Raw genomic sequence first — 19,788 nt, 5'->3', positions numbered from 1 at the left:
AATCTCCAACCCGCTCGACTCTACGAAAGGGGGGGGTGTGCGGCCTATAAACAGTCGTCGGCCCGCTCTACCCCATGCAATAAATAAAATCCGCCGCTCCGCCCTTGCGATAAAACCTGCCGGAATTTATCATTTAGGGAGGCGACCTGCCTGCGGTTTTATGACTATGACCTCTTCAGCCCTTCGTAGTCTCGATTTAAATAAATTGTTAAAGTACACACTCCTGTTGGCGTATGAAACAGAGCAAACTTTATTCCATGTATTCCATGCCACGTACGTACGTATGCATAGTGTATACTACTGCTCCTACAGTTTCTAGATTTTTTTTTTAAAAGAATCTTTTTGACGATTCAGACGGCGGCACGCCTCGCGATAAAAGCCAACGAGAAGCCTCCTCTGCTCCCCGCTAATCCTGCCCGTAAACACACTCTTCTCCCTCCTCCGCCTCCTCCCACCCAAGAATCCCCGCGGCTCAAGCAAAGGGGGCAGGCCGGCCGGCGCACCGACCGCGCCACACCTCCACGTCGCGGGGGCGGCAGCGGGGCTCCCCCTCCGTGCCGGCGATGGGGGCCGACGAGGCTGCGCCGGGCGGCGGCGGCGGCGGGATCCGGGTGCTCCTGCGGCGGAAGCAGGTGGACACCGACCGGGCCCGCGCCGCCGGCGGCCAGCAGCTCGCCAAGGAGCTCTCCATCACGCAGCTCATCGCCATCGGTGCGCGCTCGCGGCCTTTTTCTCTCCATGGGACTTCCCGTGGATGATCTTTATTTATTTTTGTTGATTGATTATATACGCTGCCTTTTCGGTTACTCGCTCGCCTTCATCGCGGCCCAAGGCGCCAAGGTTTTGCGCCCCGGAATTCTTCCGATCTTTCAGCTTGCAATACACTGAATGAGATTACTCTCTTGTCTGCTCTGTGTGTGGTTCGTCAGTCCGGATTGGCGGATTATTGCTTCTGTGGTGTGATTTCCTGCAGAGTTTTTACCTTTTGGATTGTTACAGACTGTAAATGCTTCCACTGAAGAACATCAAACATTTCACATGGTTTGAGATGAATTTAGTTAATTACTACACGCGGTCTGGGATCTCAATAGGAATGTTTTGATCAGAAAATGGACTATGAGATGCAGATTCCGTCCATTTGCAGTAGTATACTACAGTAGTACTTTCCATAGAAGATCAGGCTTGTGCCGTGGCTACTACTCTTGTGCTTGTTTGGTTGTTGCCGTGTCAGTGTAGGCAGGGTGGGTGGCTGGCTGGGTGGGTCCTCCCTCAGGATTCCAATTCCCAAATCTTGCTACATACCTTGATGATGCATACTCTGTTTCATGTAGAAATGGTTACATGCTTCTGGAATGCAGAGTGTTCTTAACACTTTTGCAGGGTCTATTTTCTGTCTTGCACCCATCCCGGTGTTTCATGTTATGTGATGAAAGTAGTGCTCATGGAGCATCTATTTTGTGTCATCTTTCAGGCGTCGGCTCGACGGTTGGAGCCGGAGTGTACGTCCTCGTTGGGACGGTTGCCCGGGAGCACTCTGGCCCGGCACTGACGCTCTCGTTTCTGATCGCCGGAATAGCGGCTGCGCTTTCGGCTTTCTGTTACGCGGAGCTTGCGAGCCGCTGCCCTTCTGCGGGAAGCGCCTACCACTACTCGTACATCTGCGTTGGCGAAGGGTAATTTGCTGATATGTTGGAGTGCACATTGTTCATTCAGTGCCGTATTCGGTTGATCAGATGTTGCTCACACTTCCTTTGACATTTTGTTCTCCTAGAGTTGCATGGTTGATCGGCTGGGCTTTGATACTGGAGTATACAATTGGTGGATCAGCCGTTGCCCGCGGCATATCTCCCAATCTAGTAAGTGGGATTTTCCCTTGTTTCTGCAGCATGTTGATCAGTAGTTTCTTCACCTTCCATCTCTCTCTAACATACTCTGTGTATGCTTTCAGGCGTTATTTTTCGGAGGGCCAAATAGTCTGCCATGGATTCTAGCACGCCATGAGCTCCCATGGTTAGATGTTGTTGTTGATCCTTGTGCTGCTGCCTTGGTTTTCCTTGTCACCGCCCTGCTATGCGTCGGGATAAAAGAGGTTAAGGGCTTCTACAGTTCAGAAACACATTTCATGTTCCTATTTCGAGGAGTACAGCTTCCGATATTTACTCTTTGTTTTTATTTGTAACAGAGTACATTCGTGCAAGGAATTGTGACAGTGCTGAACTGCTGCGTGATGCTATTTGTTATTATAGCCGGCAGTTACATTGGCTTCCAAACAGGATGGGTCGGCTACAAGGTGTCTGGCGGGTAATGTAAAAATCACTTCTTATTTAGCTTTCTCTTTTTGGGAAATAGTGTGCTTAAACACTTTCCTCTACAGATTTCTGCCATATGGGGTGAATGGAATGCTTGCTGGATCAGCGACCGTTTTCTTTGCCTACATAGGCTTTGATTCAGTTGCGAGCACCGCTGAGGAGGTAAGGACAGGCTCTAATTTCCAAATTGACATGGCACTGGATCGGCGGCATTATTAAGAATTCTTCTGTCTAAACTTCCATTCCAACAGGTGAGGAATCCACAACGGGATCTGCCGCTGGGAATAGCCACATCATTGACGATTTGCTGTTCCTTGTACATGCTGGTTTCGGTTGTTATTGTCGGTCTGGTGCCATACTTTGCTATGGACCCAGATACCCCTATTTCGTCCGCCTTTGCGAGGCACGGGATGCAGTGGGCGATGTAAGGACTCCTTTTGACAGTGCTTCCATTTCGCCGTGCATCACTTGGTGTGCTTCCTGCTGAGGCTTTTTTTTTATTACTGCGCTGTCTTATTTTAGGTACCTTGTAACATCTGGTGCTGTTCTCGCTCTCTGCTCAACCTTGATGGGATCACTTCTGCCACAGCCAAGGATATTGATGGCCATGGCGAGAGATGGGCTGTTGCCATCCTTCTTCTCTGATGTTAGCGAAAAGACACAAGTTCCTGTCAAGAGCACAATCATAACTGGCATCTGTGCCGCTTCTCTGGCGTTCTTCATGGATGTTTCACAACTAGCAGGAATGGTAAGGATCTAGGAACCTTTAAATAGTTTCCATTTGAGAAATTTGATGGATTTTGGCTCAAGATGAGATTTCATGAAGATTAAGACTTTTATGAGTACTAAATATTGGATCTAAAGGAGTTAAGTTTGGTTGCAGGTCAGTGTAGGCACGCTCCTCGCGTTCACCATAGTCGCCGTCTCCATCTTGATCCTCAGATATGTTCCTCCAGATGAGGTACCCCTGCCATCCTCTCTGCAAACGTCGTTCCGCTTAAGCCAAGAATGTGATGAGGAAAAGGTGGGGAGTCCTCTTGGAGATGGGAACCATGAACAGGGGACGTCTGAGATTAAGGATGTGATCGTAGTAGAATCAATCAGCGACCCTCTTATTGAGAAGCAGCTGTACGCAAGTAAGTCTAGGAAATTGCATTTCGACTTTGGTCGAGTCTACATTTTCTGAGTATGTGCATTCTACTTATTATAAGCTGGCTAACCGGTTTTTCTGTCAATCCATCAGACAAATTGGATGAGTTAAAGCGGCGGAAAACCGCTGCTCGCAGCATTGCAGCTGTATGCGTAGGGGTTCTAATCCTGACGGCTTCAGCTTCCGTAACGTTCCTGCCATTGTAAGTGACCGGGCATATCTTGTTCCCACGATGAACTTTCCTGTGCAATGACATACTGGCCTGTCTAACACGCGTCTCTCCCGTTTCACGTTAGCCTGGTGATGTGCTTATTCTGCGTGTTTGGTGGCCTGCTCCTCCTGGCTGGTCTCGGAATGCTCTCCTGGATCGACCAAGACGACGGAAGGCACTCATTTGGTCACTCTGGAGGTACACTCGCATCACGGCATTTTCACGCTTCTCTCCGTAACTTGATGTCACAGCTCCTTTCTGCCGCTCCCTCTGCAGGATTCATCTGCCCGTTTGTTCCGCTGCTGCCGGTGATGTGCATTCTCATAAACACATACTTGCTCATAAATCTAGGGTGAGTACCTCAAGCAATGATCTCACTCGCTGATAACTTTACTTTTGCCAACGAAACATTCAGAATGGAAAGATTTGTATGTATGTGTCTGAACATTTTTTGGCAACCTATGTATGTTCTTCAGGGGTGGCACGTGGATGCGGGTCGGGGTGTGGCTGGTGATGGGGGTCTTCGTGTACATTTTCTACGGCCGGACCCACAGCTCGCTGACGGACGTCGTGTACGTCTCCCTGGCTCAGGCAAACGAGATATACGGTTCTTCTTCTTCATCAGCGTTTGTGGCCTAGATAGATACTGTCGCAGAGCATCCTTGAGAGATTATATGATCCGGAGTCCATTTCACGGAAACCTTGAGCATCCTGATTGGAGGGACCTTCCCCCGCTGATGCTGCTGCATCCTGCATGGCAAGGCAGGACATGGAGTCTGAAGAATTCAACAAATTCTGAAGCTGTGTACATTGTAATTTGTAGATATATCATCATCATCATCATCATCATCATCATATATATGTGCCTCGTTGGAGGAATGTAGATAGTAAATATGTATAAATAGAAGATTAAGATTTGCAACATTGTAAGGCAAGATTCATTTAAGTGCACCGGAGTTGATAAAACTTCAGAGATCTTGGGATGACACTGCAGCAGGAAGCAATTCTGAACAATAGTCAATTCTTCAGTTTGTCATGCAAGATGTGGTGTTGTGATTTCAGCACCTCCTCTGCTTCAGTTTAGATACTCCTAAAAACATCACACAGTTAACAGAAAGATAGGCAACAATTTTTCATCATACAGTTTCCACTCTGCTTCAGTTAAAATACTCTTGCAGCTTCAACTCTGAGTATACAGCTTCAAGTCTGATATTCTAAAAACTTACATCAATCAAATCCAAGCCACTGCCTTTGAAAAGAACCAAGTTATGCACCAGACTAACTACTACATCGCAACACATTATTATATAGAGAACATTACAATACAGTATGGTGGTAGTATCGGCTATATCCCCTTCTGCTTCCCAAGGTTTTCTGGAAAATTCGCCTAGGAGTCGTTCTTGCGTAGGTTGTAGAAGATCGAGCCGTCAATCGTCTCCATAACCAGTTGATTCAACCGCAGAAGGATCAACAAGTAGGATCTTCCTTTGCGCCCTACAAGACAAGGAAGTGAAAGGAAACCTCAATGGAATTTGTCTAGTCTAGTGTAAAAGCATTTGACATTTCTGCGGGCAGGGAATGGCAAGTATAAGATTATAACATACCCAAGCCGACTGATGCAACATCATCCTGATTCAAACTCCCCTGAGCCTTATCACCACCAAAGTATGCATTTAGTTTTGAGACGGCGTCATGCAATTCCTGATAAAAAGAGAGGCCGCAAAAAAGGTAAAGCATTGCAGTAGATTTGCTTCGAGGTGGCATAACTAAGATAACACTACTATCGTCATGAAACCACTGCAGTGCAGAGACCAAATCAGAAAAGACTTTAAAGAGTTTATGGCAAGAGGCAAGAAAAGACATTGCATGACTTCTCCCTTCTAGTAATTAATCAGAAAAGACTTTAAAGAGTTTAAAAGAAGTCAGACCTCCCATGATGCAAGAGTCTTCATGTAAGGAGGAAGTTTATCGTACTCCTCCTTCGACGCCCTTATCATTCCTTGGAAAGCGTTGTCTTCACGGATTCAACAGAGATGTCAGTCATGAAAAGCAAGCATTTAATATATCTTCTAAACATAACAGATACACTCTGCTGACCATCTTGCTCATATGTTTCAATTTGGGGAGGTGTGGGTTCTTCAGCTTCCTCCAAGATCTTTTGGTCATCATCAAAACTGAACAGTATAAACACAAGGTGATTTTCAATGAAGATAAAACAAGTAAAGAACTGTGGAGAACAACAAAAAAAAACAGCCTGAAAAGGACGTTGCAATAGATATCTCATATATGTCTGTATTTCGTTGAGTTACCTTCCAGGTTTTCTGTCAGGCATCTTTGGGCTCGCAGAAAAATCAATATCTGCGACATCCGAAAGAAATTATTATCTCTATTTGATTTAGGACTTGCAGTAAAAAATACTAATATGTATAATGCATCTAAACAGTTGATTTTGGAAGATGCATTGCAAGTGTTCTGTACCTTGAGAGGACAGAGTAGCTAGACAAGCATCAGAAATCCCAAAGTTCTTTAGTGACATGGACTCCTCAAATCTTACATGAAGTCAAGAAAGAACTCAATACTCTGTATCTCAATCGCACAGATCACTAGCAGAAACACAAAAGAATGTCAAAGTTCAGACTTGGTGCATTCAAAATTCTAAGCTTATCCAATATAACCGAACCAATCATAATCTCCAATGTTTGCTGGTCCCAAATGATGGTATGACAATGATATTAGGGAGATTTACACATTTAGCAGGAAAAATTGGTAGTAAAGGTTAACAGCTAATAATAGGGGCAGAATAAGGATGGTTCAACTCCTAATAATGCTTATAAATCTTCAAATTCTGACTTCACTGACAACGCTGTAATTGCAAACCTTACAGCTAGCCAGCTAGGCGCAAGCTGACATCTTCTATTTGGAGCCTATGCATCTCGAATTGCTATGTACCCGTTCCATCAGCCCGGTCATAGATCACACCCGACACAACCAAAAATGCATCTCTGAAAATGCCTTAGTAATGGAAGGATACAGTTCATCGTCGTCGAAGTGCTTCCGGGCAGACCTGAGGACCGAACTTGCCCCTCCCAAGAGCCCATTCCCGGGGACATCAAGCTCCCCCAAGTCTCCACCTTCCTCCTCCTCTTCCACCTCGTCATCCACCTCTGCGCCAACAAGAGAAACCCGATGAACCTCAGCAAAACAAGACGAACACTGCAGGGCAGAGCTCCAAAGTGACGTCGCCAGTGTGTTCCTGCCTGATTGCCTGAAGGGGGATCAGTGAGACTCACGGGGGGCGACGTAGCCGAAGGAGACGAGGCGGAACTCGACGGCGTCAGCGTGGCGGGAGACGATGTTGAGGGCCTCGCGGCAGTGGCCGAGGAGCTCCTCGACGGAGACGGTGCCGAAGGCCATGGACTCGAGGCGCGCCAGGTCGGCGCCCGCCGCCTCCACCCGCCGGTCCAGCCCCTGCAGGAACGCGTTCGTCGCCGACTCTGCGAGGGAACACGCGCACGCACACGTCCTCCGTGAGCAGGCAGGAAGGAATGAAAAGCGGTGGCTGGCGAAACCCTAGCGGGGGACGGCGGCGAGGTCAGATGCGGTACCGAGGGGGATGGCGCGGCGGGAGAGGGCGTCGGAGAGCGCGCGGGAGGAGTCGTCGGCGTGGGTGAGCACCTGGGAGAGGGAGCCGCACAGCGCCGAAATCGACGCGTCCATGCTGCGCTGCATCGCGGCGGCGGCGGCGGCGGCGGCGGCGGGTCGTCGGAGTTGGGGGCGGGAGGGGGAATTGGGGATGATTTCCTCTCTTTCTGTCTCTGGCGAGTTCAGTTCGAATTTTCAGTGCGGACGGCGGGGAAATGAAATGGGTTTGGTGGTCCTTTACCGAAAAAGGGTTTTCCCGTTTTATATTATAAAGTAACAGACACCGATCATAGGGTAACTGTCGCCTGTCGGGATGAACGGCGCACCAAGCCCAAAAGGGAAAAGAAGAAGAAATAAAAGCCAACAACGGCAGCGCGGCAAGCACAGATGATCCGCCACCGCTGCGCCCTCCATCATTGTCCCACCACACGCCATGACACCGGACCGCCGTATACCAAGCAGCCCCTTGTAGGACCTTGAAGTATGTCTAGACTGGGATGATTAGACTACTTGACCAATTAAAAACTTAATATTTTCCCAATTTTAGAGTTTGACAGATTTTAACAATCTTTGGACGAGTCAAGCAATTATCACTCAAATCAAGCAAGCATGTAAAGAGTGTATAGGCAGCGGAAATTAAAGCATGCAACTTGCAAGAAAGTAAAGGGAAGGGTTTGGAGGATTCAAACGCAGTTGGAGACACGGATGTTTTTTACGTGGTTTCGATAGGTCCACACGCATCTGGCAACTCGTCCACACGCATGGATCCTAATTAAAAAGAAGATAATTGCCCGATTAATTAACGAAAAACAGGGTAAAAACCGATACATATAGGCCTTGTTAATTAGTCCAGATATAGCATTTGATGGTCAAGATTAAGGTCTGGGTTTTGTCATGTCCACTTGGCGTGGAGCTATCTATAGCACCTTGGGTCATTTTTCCGAAAAAAAATCTTACAAGATCTTAATAGTTGTAATATACGTGCAAAACTGGCCAACCAAGTTTTTAATAACATGATAATGCAAGTTTTTCCTTTGAGAAAAGTCCACATTTCAACCTTAAACTAACCAGGCGGTTTGATTTACAACCTTCATCTTTAGAACCGGCCACATTGCACCCTTAACTTATCAAACAGTTCAAAAAACAACCCTTACTCGGTTTTAGCTTGGTTAACTGGTTTTGACCAAAAAGCGCAGCAATGTGCTCCTCCTCCTCCTTCAAGAAAAAAAGTTAGGGTCCGTGCCTCTCGCCGGCGCCGGCGCCGGCGCAGGTCCGCCTCGTCTCCGGTGGCCCTAGGGCCATGGAGGCGCGGTGGATCCTGGCAAGAGCCGGCGGGAGGGCTCCGTTTTTAGTCATTTTTTCAATCTTGTTAGAGTTTGTGTCCTACTCAGGAAGACGAGACGGCGGCGGCTCCCTGAAGATGGAATAAAGGTCTCCCCGCCTAGCCCCCGTTCCGGCGGTGCGTCTAGCATCGTTGGTGGACGTGTGGAGGTGTGTCTCCGGCAGATCTATCTTTGATGAATTTGCTCGGATCACGTCGTTGTTCGTTTACGTTTGTGTGTCTTCGGTTTGGATCCTTTTGATCTACGTTATTTTTCATCGGCGACGGTTGCTGTTCTGGGGTGCTGGTCCTATGGGGCCTTAGCATGACGACTTCCCGACTGTCTACTACAACAAGTTATGCCCGGCTCCGGCGATGGAGGGGCGATGACGGCGGCGCCTTCGGCTCGCTTCGGTGCTTATAGTCGTCGGTGGGTGGTCTACGAATCTAGATGTAATTTTTATTTCTGGTATTCGTTGTACTTCCATGATTGAAGATGAATAGATTGAAAGTTTTTCTGAAAAAAAAAACTGGTTTCGACCAAGTGAAAGCTGACTAGGCAGCCAACTAAGCAGCCACAACGCACATATCCTGACCTAGATCTCTCTCCCTCTCTCTATGTCCGTTCACACTTCACCCCGACCCAATCCCGTAGCCGTCACCTGGGTCGCCTGACGCCAAGGCTCGCCGCCCCTGCGGCCACAACTACGACCCCGTCGGCCGGCGACCGGCGGCGGCGCCGCCGCCACGGGCTGTATCCGCCAGGCAGTGGAGCCCCGTCACCAAGGTGCTCCGCACCACCAGAGCTGACGCCGCCCCGACGACGTCCAGATCCTCGGCCACCCGCAAAGGGCGGCGCTGCAGCTCACCAGGGGCCGATACGCGGCCGTTGGGCGCCTCCTACCGACGGCTACGGCGTCTGCAGCAGCAACAGCAGCTAAGCGGCAAGGACGGGGTACCTCGGCGGAAGGACGTGTAGGCGAGCTCGCACGAGGGCCAGAGGGGATCCGTCGTCGTGCACGTGCGCAAGCTCGGGTGGCATGCGCGGCCTGCAGTGACGTCCTATTTGTCCGGTGTGCAAGCTCCACCGGCCTCCTGGTGCACGCTCCAGCTCTCCTCTTTACCCTCCTCGGTTCCATGGTGAAGTGCCGCCGCTCGCCGGCTACGAACGGAGAAGCCAGCTCCAACAGTTTTAGGGATAGTTCAGCTGCTGAGTTGGCTGCCTAGTCAGGTTTGACTCGGTCAAAACCAGTTGACCAAGCCAAACCCGAGTCAAGGGTTGTGTTTTGAACTACGTATGTGATAAATTGAGGGTGTAATGTGACCGGTTTCAAAGATGAAGGTTGTAAATCAAACTGCCTGGTTGGTTCAGGGTTGAAATACGGACTTTTCTCTTTCCCTTTTGACCTGGTAATGCAAGCTTTCTCACGGAAGCATCATATATATGAGATGCTGCAGGTAGATGGACCCGTACAAAGCTTTCCCGGACGAGATTCAAAATTCAAACCAGCTCTCCTACAGACATTTGACACAGACATATTCGTGCACGTGAATACGTGATCCATGCGTGTGCATGCCAGCTCATATAAATATCCACAGGATCTGTATGTATATAATTTCATCAAATCCCGTGCTTGCAATCCTTCAATAATATTGCATACGTCCCATGCATGATTGGTTGTCGCCATACATTAAGTGACCCACTACCACTAAAAACCACCACTTGATTTTGGTTTAGTCTTTGTCATTGCCTCACTCTTATGAGTCACCGATGCCACATGATTTAACTCTGCAAACACAGCCCAAAAAAGAAGATGAAAAAACTCTGCAAACCAGCTCTAATATCTGATACAGTTATGTATACGCATATATGATTCTTTTAGGTTTGATATTACACCACGGCTACTAATTGTGTGACGCTAAGTTTTGCCGGCGACATCGGTTGTTCTGCCCTTGCAGAAAGCAAGACGAAATACAACCATGCAAGCAAGGCCAAGAATAAGAATATAGAGTGTATGCACGGCGTCTGTTTTCTTCAGCTCAAAAGTAAGAAAAGACAACCGATGGATGTAGGCATGTAGCCAAGAAACCGATAACAAAAACAAAAAAAGTTAGACGTCGACATACATCAAATGTTGAAACGCCAATTCTTTTGTGCGTGTATAGACGAAATGGAATCCAAAATGGAAAGGAAAAAGATTAGAATCAGCTGGCCGATACACTTCCGCCGCATGCGCAACCGTCATATACGAATTTGATCAGCCGACCAACAATCGCCAAGGACCCCCACCCCTTGACGCGTGCCTCTGCCACTTGACTGTTTTTTCGCAACATCAACTGTGTTGCAAAAGTCCTTCTGCAACAACACCCATGTTGCAAAAAAGTTAAGACAAGGAAAAAAAATCTGCAACATCATCTGTGTTATAAAAGTCCTTCCGCAACAACGTCCATACTATAGAAAACTTAAGACGAAAAAACTTCTGCAACATCATCTATGTTGCAAAAGTCCTTCTGCAGTGACACTCATGTTTCAAAAGAGTTCATGCGAAATAAAAATCTGCAACAGAACCTCTATTGCAAATGTTTTTGCAACAAGAGATCTGTTGCAAAGGGTTCTGCAACACTCACTTTATTGCAATGGTGAGGAAGGGGCCAGGCCGCTGGATGGCCCCAGATCAAACGGATGCGGAGGCGGCGGATCTTTTAGAAAGATCCGTCGGCCGACGTGTAGCGTCGCCTAACTGCAAAAAGTAGAACAAAATACTCCACGAAATGTATTTTTTTTAAAGTTCACCTCAATGTCTCTTTTTTAAAAATAAACCATTATTAAAAGGTGGAACATCTTTTGAAGTTCCAACAAAAATCAGAAAGACAAACATTATTTGAAATTTACAATTTGATTTTTTTTAAAACAAACCAGAATAAAATAAATCGGAAAAAGGACTTAAGAATTAATAGTAAAATAAGTAAATAAATAAAAGAGAACAGAAAACACACAAACGGAAAACGATAAAAAAATTGTGAACGAAAATACAGAAGCGTGACGGTGAAGCCCCAAACTCGGCCGGTCCACCGCGACTCGTTGGGCGTCAACTAGCGGTTTACCATAACCTGGAAATGTGTTCGACACTCGGCCTACTTTAATTTGGGCTGCATTGTCTTGTTCATTTCCAAAGGGAAGTAATATATTAGCTTCTTGAGTATTGGCAGAGACTCCTCTTTTGTTTTTGCTTTTCTTGTAGTTTTCAGTGTTTTTTCTTTTCTTTTTTTCTATAAAAAATGTGAACGTTTACTTAATTAATTACGTGGACATCTTTCAGAAACTACGGGTACATTTTTAAAATTGTATGAATGTTTTAAAAAATGTTTATTTTAAAATTCTTTAACTTTTAAAAACTTCATGAAATTTCTAAATTCACGATTTGTTTTGAATAATTGAATTACTATTAGCCCCATATTATGAACTTAATTAGTATGACTGCAAGATACATTCCCTTCAACCAATATTTTTTAATATCTAACCATTTGAGGCGGTTTTTATGACACTGTTAAACCTATAAAAAGATGGATTTGGCCAAATAAGCAGATGATATCATGACAAAAAAAAGGTAGAGAAATTTAGAGAATCATATTATTTAAATTAAAAAAATTAAAAGTTTTAAAAGTCGAAAGTCCAAGTAGTCCATGAGATATGTGGAAACATGTACGTAAATTTAAAGAATCGTATTATTTGAACTTTTTAGAAATTGAAAATCCAAGTAGTCCAAGAGATATGTGGAAACAGTTGGAAAATTAAAAAATCATATTATTTAAAAAAATAAAAAAATGAAAGTTTTAAAAAATTGAAAGCCCAAGTAGTGTGAGAAATATGGGGAAACAGGAACGTATAAGAATCTCAAATTCCATAAAGAATTGGGCAGAGCATGCAACATTTTTAACCAAAAAGAGAGGGGAATATAGAGGCCAAGTAGAAGTGAAATATATGGATGATCTATGCATTGACAAAGATCAGCAAAGGATCTGGACAAGGTCCGCACACACACAGCTGCTGCAAAAGCAGGCAGGCAAGCACTCTTACATGATAAACTGCCATCACTCACTGAGACATCATGCACAAACTGAAACCTAAGCTAGCTTTGCTGCTATATTCATACGCCAAACGATTCTGACATCATCTTGTTTGAGTTGGGGTTTGAGTTGCTTGAGTTGTTTGTCATCATCTTGAAGGGCTGGAAAGAAGGGCGCCGCCGGGGGCCCAATCACCCGTCGGAGATCGGCGGGTCGCCATACGGGACGGTGCGCATCTTCAGATCGCTCGGCCTCTCGACCTCTTTCAGCCACGCGAGGCGCCGGCCTTGTTGCTCATTGCTGGTCAGTGTCACTAGAAGAGGAGACAAATCAGTTAGCCTTGGGTTACACACCAGTGTAATGAGCAAGCTGTAAACGTAGTTAATTAGCAAAAGCATCATCGGTCATCACGTGATTACCGACCAATGTTCAAGCCTCGAAGGAGCCCTAAATATCTTCGGGGGTGAAGCTAGCTACATCATGGACGGCTAGTGTCGTTCAGAACATGCATGGTTTATGTCCAAGTGGTTTCGACATCCGGCGCTTCTAAAACCCACGGGGCCGGGGCTTAAAACCGTGTGCTTACACTATTAATTAAGAGAGTTAATCATGTCCACAGGATGCAAATGGAGCGTGTACCATAAACAAAGATAGATACTACCCATAGGCTGCAGGTTGTGACTTAACTAACAGACCTCTCTCCACATTCAGTGGGCTGCTCACAAGGCAAACTAATACTGTTTTTGATGGTGCAAAATACAATATGAGCTCATGCTTTTCCAGTTGCATGCATGCTACAGTAATTCAAAACTACTAGTTTTTTTTTTCATAAAGGACATTTCATTCCTAAATATAAGTCTTTGTAGAGATTTCACTATGGACTACATACGGAGCAAAATAAGTGAATCTACACTCTAAAATACATCTACATATATCAGTATGTGGTTCATAGTGGAATCTCTTCAAAGACTTATATTTAGGAAAGGAGGGAGTACTAGCTAGTAGCAAGTCAATGCATGCATGATCATGATGTTAATTATCTGGATTAGATTTCTGAGATCAAGATTGCCAACAACTTACTCGGATGATGGGAGGAGTAGGGAACATCCGCGTAGTAGGTGCAATCCCGTTCCTCCTCTATGGAGTAAGGGGGGCCAAGGATGTCGAGGATGGCGCATGGCGCAATGGCCGTGAACCGGTGCATGTTGCCTCCCGCCGTCGGGTAGAGGACCGACGTGTCGCACGGAGCGGTGAAGAGATCATCCACGACCAGCTCCGCCAACCTCACTGCAAGCAAAAGCAAATCAAGCCCCAACGAGTTATTGTTGACAGCAAATCAGCATGGAAATTGTACTATGTAGGATGGCTCGGAAGCTCACGTTGATCGTCGGGCGATGAGGCGGCTGGATCATCGGGATGAGCCCAGTCATACGACTTTATGTGCATCGATCCGATGAGCGGCTTGCTGAACACGGTCATCCCGGGGTGATTGTGTAGAGGGATGACCGCATTTTGCGGCAGGTACAAGATGACCATCTGTGAAGAGGCAAGAAAAAGAAAGGTCAGCAATTACGTACTAGTGATTCATTTTTACATACTAGTCAGCTAGCTAGCAACAGCATGCACTGCAAAATTGAGATGGGACATGCTGATTTTTTTGCTTAATTACCGAGAAATTGTCAGATTCGTAGATGGTGGTGTGTGTGATGGTTGGGTTCCCTGGGGCCGCATTCTCTCTAGTCCTGAAGAACCTCATGCCTGGGCTCAGGCGGACGTCCTCTGGCCTCATTCCGTCTGCAGATAAATAACCAGAATTCAGTCATCAATCCAAAACACATCATCTTGAGTCAGTCGGTCAGTTTGCGGATCCACAACATTTGAAATTTTGAACACGCGGAACATGGAGGAGCCGAGCGAGGGGTGCGTCGTACCGAGCATGGCCCGGAGCAGGGCGACCTCGTGTGGCGCGGGCACGGTGCCGGGGCCCCTGAAGACGGCGCGGCAGGCGCGGAAGAGGCGCTGCAGCGCCGTCGGCGGCTGCGGCTGAGCACGTCTCCTCGCTTGCCGCGGCCTGCCTCCTCTGGTCTTGGCCGCCAGCACCCGCCTCCGCTTGGCGGGCACGTCCAGCCCCGCCGCACCCGCGCCCATCGGTCGGCACGTATCACCAGCAGCGCACGCCTCGGAAGGAAGGAAGGAAGAAGGAAAGGTGGTGGTGGTGGTGGTGGTGGTGGTGGTGGGGGAAGGAGGAGAGGAGCGGCTGGGATATTTGTGCATGCGACTGTGCAGGTGGGACAGGAGCAAAACCATGGGCTCGACGACGATGGATCCACGGCGCGCGAGAGAATCCACGGACGGTTCGACGCCTTTCGGTGGACGCTGTTTCGGACGGATCGGTGCAAAGGAAACCACCTGCGTACTAGGAGTAGCATGGAGAATTTTCCGGTGTCCCTCCCTCAAACCGGTGCTGGTACGTAAACAGTCAAACTAGCAGTACCATCATGAATCGTGCAGCTAAAGGTCCACATCAGTTGTATATATCTAACGACCCACGTATAGCGAATCAACCTGTGGTCGGATGGTTAGAAAGACAGTGGTATCCACTGTCAGTCAGAGTTCAAGTTTCAGACTTACATTGGTGCTCCTTTTTTTCTGGGTTTATTCCAGGCCTTCCGGCGATGTGCTTTCAGTGAGAGGGGACGTTCTCGTCGACTACGAAGGCGTCTGTGGCTACTTCGACTTCGTCAATCTCAAAATGTAACGGCATGGTCTTTAGGAAAAGATCGGTATTGGATATGTTCTAACCATGTTTAAATTTTGATGCCCCAATCAATTTAAATAAATAAAATAAATTTTGAAAAAATTGGATTCATTTAATTTTCCTTGAAATAAGTGAAGCGATAATTTCATATGCATTCAAAGTGAAATAAAAATAACAAAATAGCATATTCAGTTTCACATATGAATTGGTATGGTTTTGATAAATGATATCGGTACTGTTGTGTTCTGAGACTGCTGTTTTGGTTATTGAAATGGATACGATTGTTGTTATTGAAATGGATAACATTTGTTGCCATTGAAATGCTCATTTAAAAAATTCAGCCTTTTGAAATCATTGAGTGTGTGTTTTGAAATGAGTTGAATTATTTTTCTAAATTGAGTGAAATCTTTTTGCAAAATATTAGTGCAACTCGGTATTTTGAAATGATGAAATTTGTTTGTTAAAATGAGTGAAATCACTCTTTTGAAATAGTTGAAAATTTGAAGTCACCTTTTAAATGGAAATTAGAAGGTAAATTCTTGACATATTCAGCTTTAATAAATTTTTTCTTAGGATATTTCTTGGCTTCTTTCATATCTTCTGGAATTAGAAAACGCATGCATCTCTTCTTTAGGGTTATAGCGCTATAGAATATATCAACCATCTCATTTTTCTTAGTAGGATGATTAGGAGCATTCCTTTCCAACTCACAAAACCTCCCCTAAGCTTGCAGGGGACTCTCTTCCTCAATTTGGGTAAAGTTATAAATATCTATCCTACAAAACTAATTGTCTCATATGCAAAGAAAAATATTTATCCATAAAAGCACTAACAAATTCTTACAAACTAGTAATGCTTCTAGTCATTGTGTTATTATACCAAGCTTTAGTGCCATCTTTAAGTGAAAAAGGGAAAAGGTAAGTTGGGTTCATATCTTTCTTAGAAAAAATATTAGCAATAGAAAGCATCTTATTGAAATGGGCAAGAGCTTTTGCATTTTAATAACTATGGAAAGCATCAGATTCAACCAAACTAATTATTTCTGGATTAACAAAAAATTATAAGCGTCATTTTAAATGTATATATAGGAGAAGCACAAAAAACAACTTCAAGTAAAAACATGTTACCTAAAGACCCACTATTAAATAGTTCAAAAATAACATCAATACCATCCTCGGGATTTACTATAATAAAGACTCTACCAAGATTTCATCAAGTTCAATGGGTGTCCTATGAGAAATTACTAGACTAGGTATAGTTCTTTGAAAGTGCAACTATCCCTGAGTGGTTTTGGTAATTCCTAACAACATATAGCTCATTGAGCTAATGCTATTTCAAGATAAATATTTCAGGAAAGCTCAATGTTTGGCATGGCATGAATGAGAAACGTGGACCCCTCAAAATGTGAAGGACAAAATGATTGGCTCAAGCTCAAAGCACAAGACTCTACATTTTACTTTTAGTGATCCAAGATCACATTGAGTCCATAGAAAAAGCCAATACTATCAAGAGGGATGAGGTGTTGCTTAATGAGTTTCTTGCTCAAAAGTGCTTAGTGATATGCTCCAAAAACCCTCAACTACTTTCTCACATCCACATATGTCCCAAACCAAAAGTCAAACTCGGCCCTATCGATGTTGGAAATATGCCCTAGAGGCAATAATAAAAGCATTATTATTATATTTCCTTGTTCATGATAATTGTCTTTATTCATGCTATAATTGTGTTATCCGGAAATTGTAATACATGTGTGAATAACAGACATCAACATGTCCCTAGTGAGCCTCTAGTTGACTAGCTCGTTGATCAACAGATAGTCATGGTTTCCTGACTATGGACACTGGATGTCATTGATAACGAGATCACATCATTAGGAGAATGATGTGATGGACAAGACCCAATCCTAAACATAGCACAAGATCGTATAGTTCGTTTGCTAGAGTTTTCCAATGTCAAGTATCTTTTCCTTAGACCATGAGATCGTGTAACTCCCGGATACCGTAGGAGTGCTTTGGGTATGCCAAACGTCACAACGTAACTGGGTGACTATAAAGGTAGACTACGGGTATCTCCGAAAGTGTCTGTTGGGTGACATGGATCAAGACTGGGATTTGTCACTCCGTATGACGGAGAGGTATCACTAGGCCCACTCGGTAATGCATCATCATAATGAGCTCAGAGTGACCAAGTGTCTGGTCACGGGATCATGCATTACGGTACGAGTAAAGTGACTTGCCAGTAACGAGATTGAACGAGGTATTGGGATACCGACGATCGAATCTCGGGCAAGTAACATATCGATAGACAAAGGGAATAGCGTACGGGATTGATTAAATCCTCGACATCGTGGTTCATCCGATGAGATCATCGTGGAGCATGTGGGAGACAACATGGGTATCCAGATCCCGCTGTTGGTTATTGACCGGAGAGTCGTCTCGGTCATGTCTGCTTGTCTCCCGAACCCGTAGGGTCTACACACTTAAGGTTCGGTGACGCTAGGGTTATGAAGATATGTATATGCAGAAACCCGAATGTTGTTCGGAGTCCCGGATGAGATCCCGGACGTCACTAGGAGTTCCGGAATGGTCCGGAGGTAAAGAATTATATATAGGAAGTGCTGTTTCGGGCATCGGGACAAGTTTCGGGGTTATCGGTATTGTACCGGGACCACCGGAAGGGTCCCGGGGGTCCACCGGGTGGGGCCACCTGTCCCGGGGGGCCACATGGGCTGTAGGGGGTGCGCCTTGGCCTAGATGGGCCAAGGGCACCAGCCCCTATAGGCCCATGCGCCTAGGGTTTCCCCCTAGGAGGAGTCCTAGTGGTGGAAGGCACCCCTAGGTGCCTTGGGGGGGAGGGAAACCTCCCCTTGGCCGCCGGCCATAGGAGATTGGATCTCCTAGGCTGCGCACCACCCCCCCTTGGCACCCCTATATATAGTGGGGGAGAGGAGGGACCTAACACACCAGCCCCTGGCGCCTCCATCTCCCCCCGTTACGTCTCTCCCTCGTAGTCTCGGCGAAGCCCTGCTGCTGTGACGCCCTGCATCCACCACCACGCCGTCGTGCTGCTGGATCTTCATCAACCTCTCCTCCCCCCTTGCTGGATCAAGAAGGAGGAGACGTCTCCCGTCCCGTACGTGTGTTGAACGCGGAGGTGCCGTCCGTTCGGCGCTGGTCATCGGTGATTTGGATCACGTCGAGTACGACTACATCATCACCGTTCTTTTGAACGCTTCCGCTCGCGATCTACAAAGGTATGTAGATGCATCCAATGACTCGTTGCTAGATGAACTCCTAGATGATCTTGGTGAAACGAGTAGGAAAATTTTTGTTTTCTGCAACGTTCCCCAACAGTGGCATCATGAGCTAGGTCTATGCGTAGTTCTTCTTGCGCGAGTAGAACACAATTTGTTGTGGGCGTAGATTTGTCAACTTTCTTGCCGTTACTAGTCCTTTCTTGCTTTAGCGGTATTGTGGGATGAAGCGGCCCGGACCAACCTTAGACGTACGCTTACGTGAGACCGGTTCCACCGACTAACATGCACTAGTTGCATAAGGTGGCTGGCGGGTGTCTGTCTCTCCTACTTTAGTTGGAGCGGAATCGATGAACAGGGTCCTTATGAAGGGTAAATAGAAGTTGACAAATCACGTTGTGGCTTTAATGTAGGTAAGAAAACGTTCTTGCTAGAACCCTAATTCAGCCACGTAAAACTTGCAACAACAATTAGAGGACGTCTAACTTGTTTTTGCAGCAAGTGGTTTGTGATATGATATGGCCAAAGTTGTGATGAATGATGAATGATCTATATGTGATGTATGAGATGTTCATGCTATTGTAATAGGAATCACGACTTGCATGTCGATGAGTATGACAACCGGCAGGAGCCATAGGAGTTGTCTTTATTCTTTTAATGACCTGCGTGTCATCGAGAAACGCCATGTAAATTACTTTACTTTATTGCTAAACGCGTTAGCCATAGTAGTAGAAGTAATAGTTGGCGAGCAACTTCATGGAGACACGATGATGGAGATCATGATGATGGAGATCATGGTGTCAAGCCGGTGACAAGATGATCATGGAGCCCCAAGATGGAGATCAAAGGAGCTATGTGATATTGGCCATATCATGTCACGTTTATTATTTGATTGCATGTGATGTTTATCATGTTTTGCATCTTGTTTACTTAGAACGATGGTAGTAAATAAGATGATCCCTCACAATAAATTCAAGAAGTGTTCCCCCTAACTGTGCACCATTGCGACAGTTCGCTGTTTCAAAACACCACGTGATGATTGGGTGTTTTATTCAGACGTTCAAATACAACGGGTG

The 19,788-nt window shown here is 45.9% G+C and overlaps 3 protein-coding genes across 3 annotated transcripts; 1 reads left to right on the top strand and 2 right to left on the bottom strand.

Annotated features, from left to right (window-relative positions):
* The first annotated feature begins 429 nt into the window (after positions 1-429).
* Positions 430-4,656, top strand: LOC119307140 (cationic amino acid transporter 2, vacuolar-like). Its single transcript, XM_037583238.1, has 13 exons — positions 430-711; positions 1,472-1,673; positions 1,772-1,856; positions 1,949-2,089; positions 2,183-2,301; positions 2,375-2,471; positions 2,561-2,733; positions 2,832-3,057; positions 3,193-3,445; positions 3,553-3,661; positions 3,756-3,868; positions 3,947-4,022; positions 4,147-4,656. Exons 1-13 carry the CDS (start codon positions 564-566, stop codon positions 4,307-4,309), a joined length of 1,905 nt encoding a protein of 634 aa, XP_037439135.1. The 5' UTR covers positions 430-563; the 3' UTR covers positions 4,310-4,656.
* A 167-nt stretch (positions 4,657-4,823) lies between these two features.
* LOC119307141 lies at positions 4,824-7,512 on the bottom strand. Its single transcript, XM_037583239.1, has 9 exons — positions 7,276-7,512; positions 6,961-7,164; positions 6,702-6,834; positions 6,149-6,219; positions 5,980-6,028; positions 5,768-5,844; positions 5,599-5,684; positions 5,275-5,371; positions 4,824-5,164 (listed from the first exon to the last, which is right to left on the bottom strand). The coding sequence occupies exons 1-9, from the start codon at positions 7,397-7,399 to the stop codon at positions 5,058-5,060; spliced, it is 948 nt and encodes a 315-aa protein (XP_037439136.1). The 5' UTR covers positions 7,400-7,512; the 3' UTR covers positions 4,824-5,057.
* A 5,089-nt stretch (positions 7,513-12,601) lies between these two features.
* Positions 12,602-14,874, bottom strand: LOC119305055 (plant cysteine oxidase 2-like). Its single transcript, XM_037581681.1, has 5 exons — positions 14,633-14,874; positions 14,371-14,495; positions 14,081-14,237; positions 13,782-13,988; positions 12,602-13,014 (listed from the first exon to the last, which is right to left on the bottom strand). The coding sequence occupies exons 1-5, from the start codon at positions 14,847-14,849 to the stop codon at positions 12,893-12,895; spliced, it is 828 nt and encodes a 275-aa protein (XP_037437578.1). The 5' UTR covers positions 14,850-14,874; the 3' UTR covers positions 12,602-12,892.
* Between the last annotated feature and the right edge of the window lie 4,914 nt (positions 14,875-19,788).

This window comes from Triticum dicoccoides, chromosome 5B (assembly GCF_002162155.2).
Source record: "Triticum dicoccoides isolate Atlit2015 ecotype Zavitan chromosome 5B, WEW_v2.0, whole genome shotgun sequence".
NCBI classification, from domain to species: Eukaryota; Viridiplantae; Streptophyta; class Magnoliopsida; order Poales; family Poaceae; genus Triticum; species Triticum dicoccoides.
Note: the sequence above shows the minus strand (reverse complement) of the source record. Positions and strands in the feature narration are given on the sequence as shown.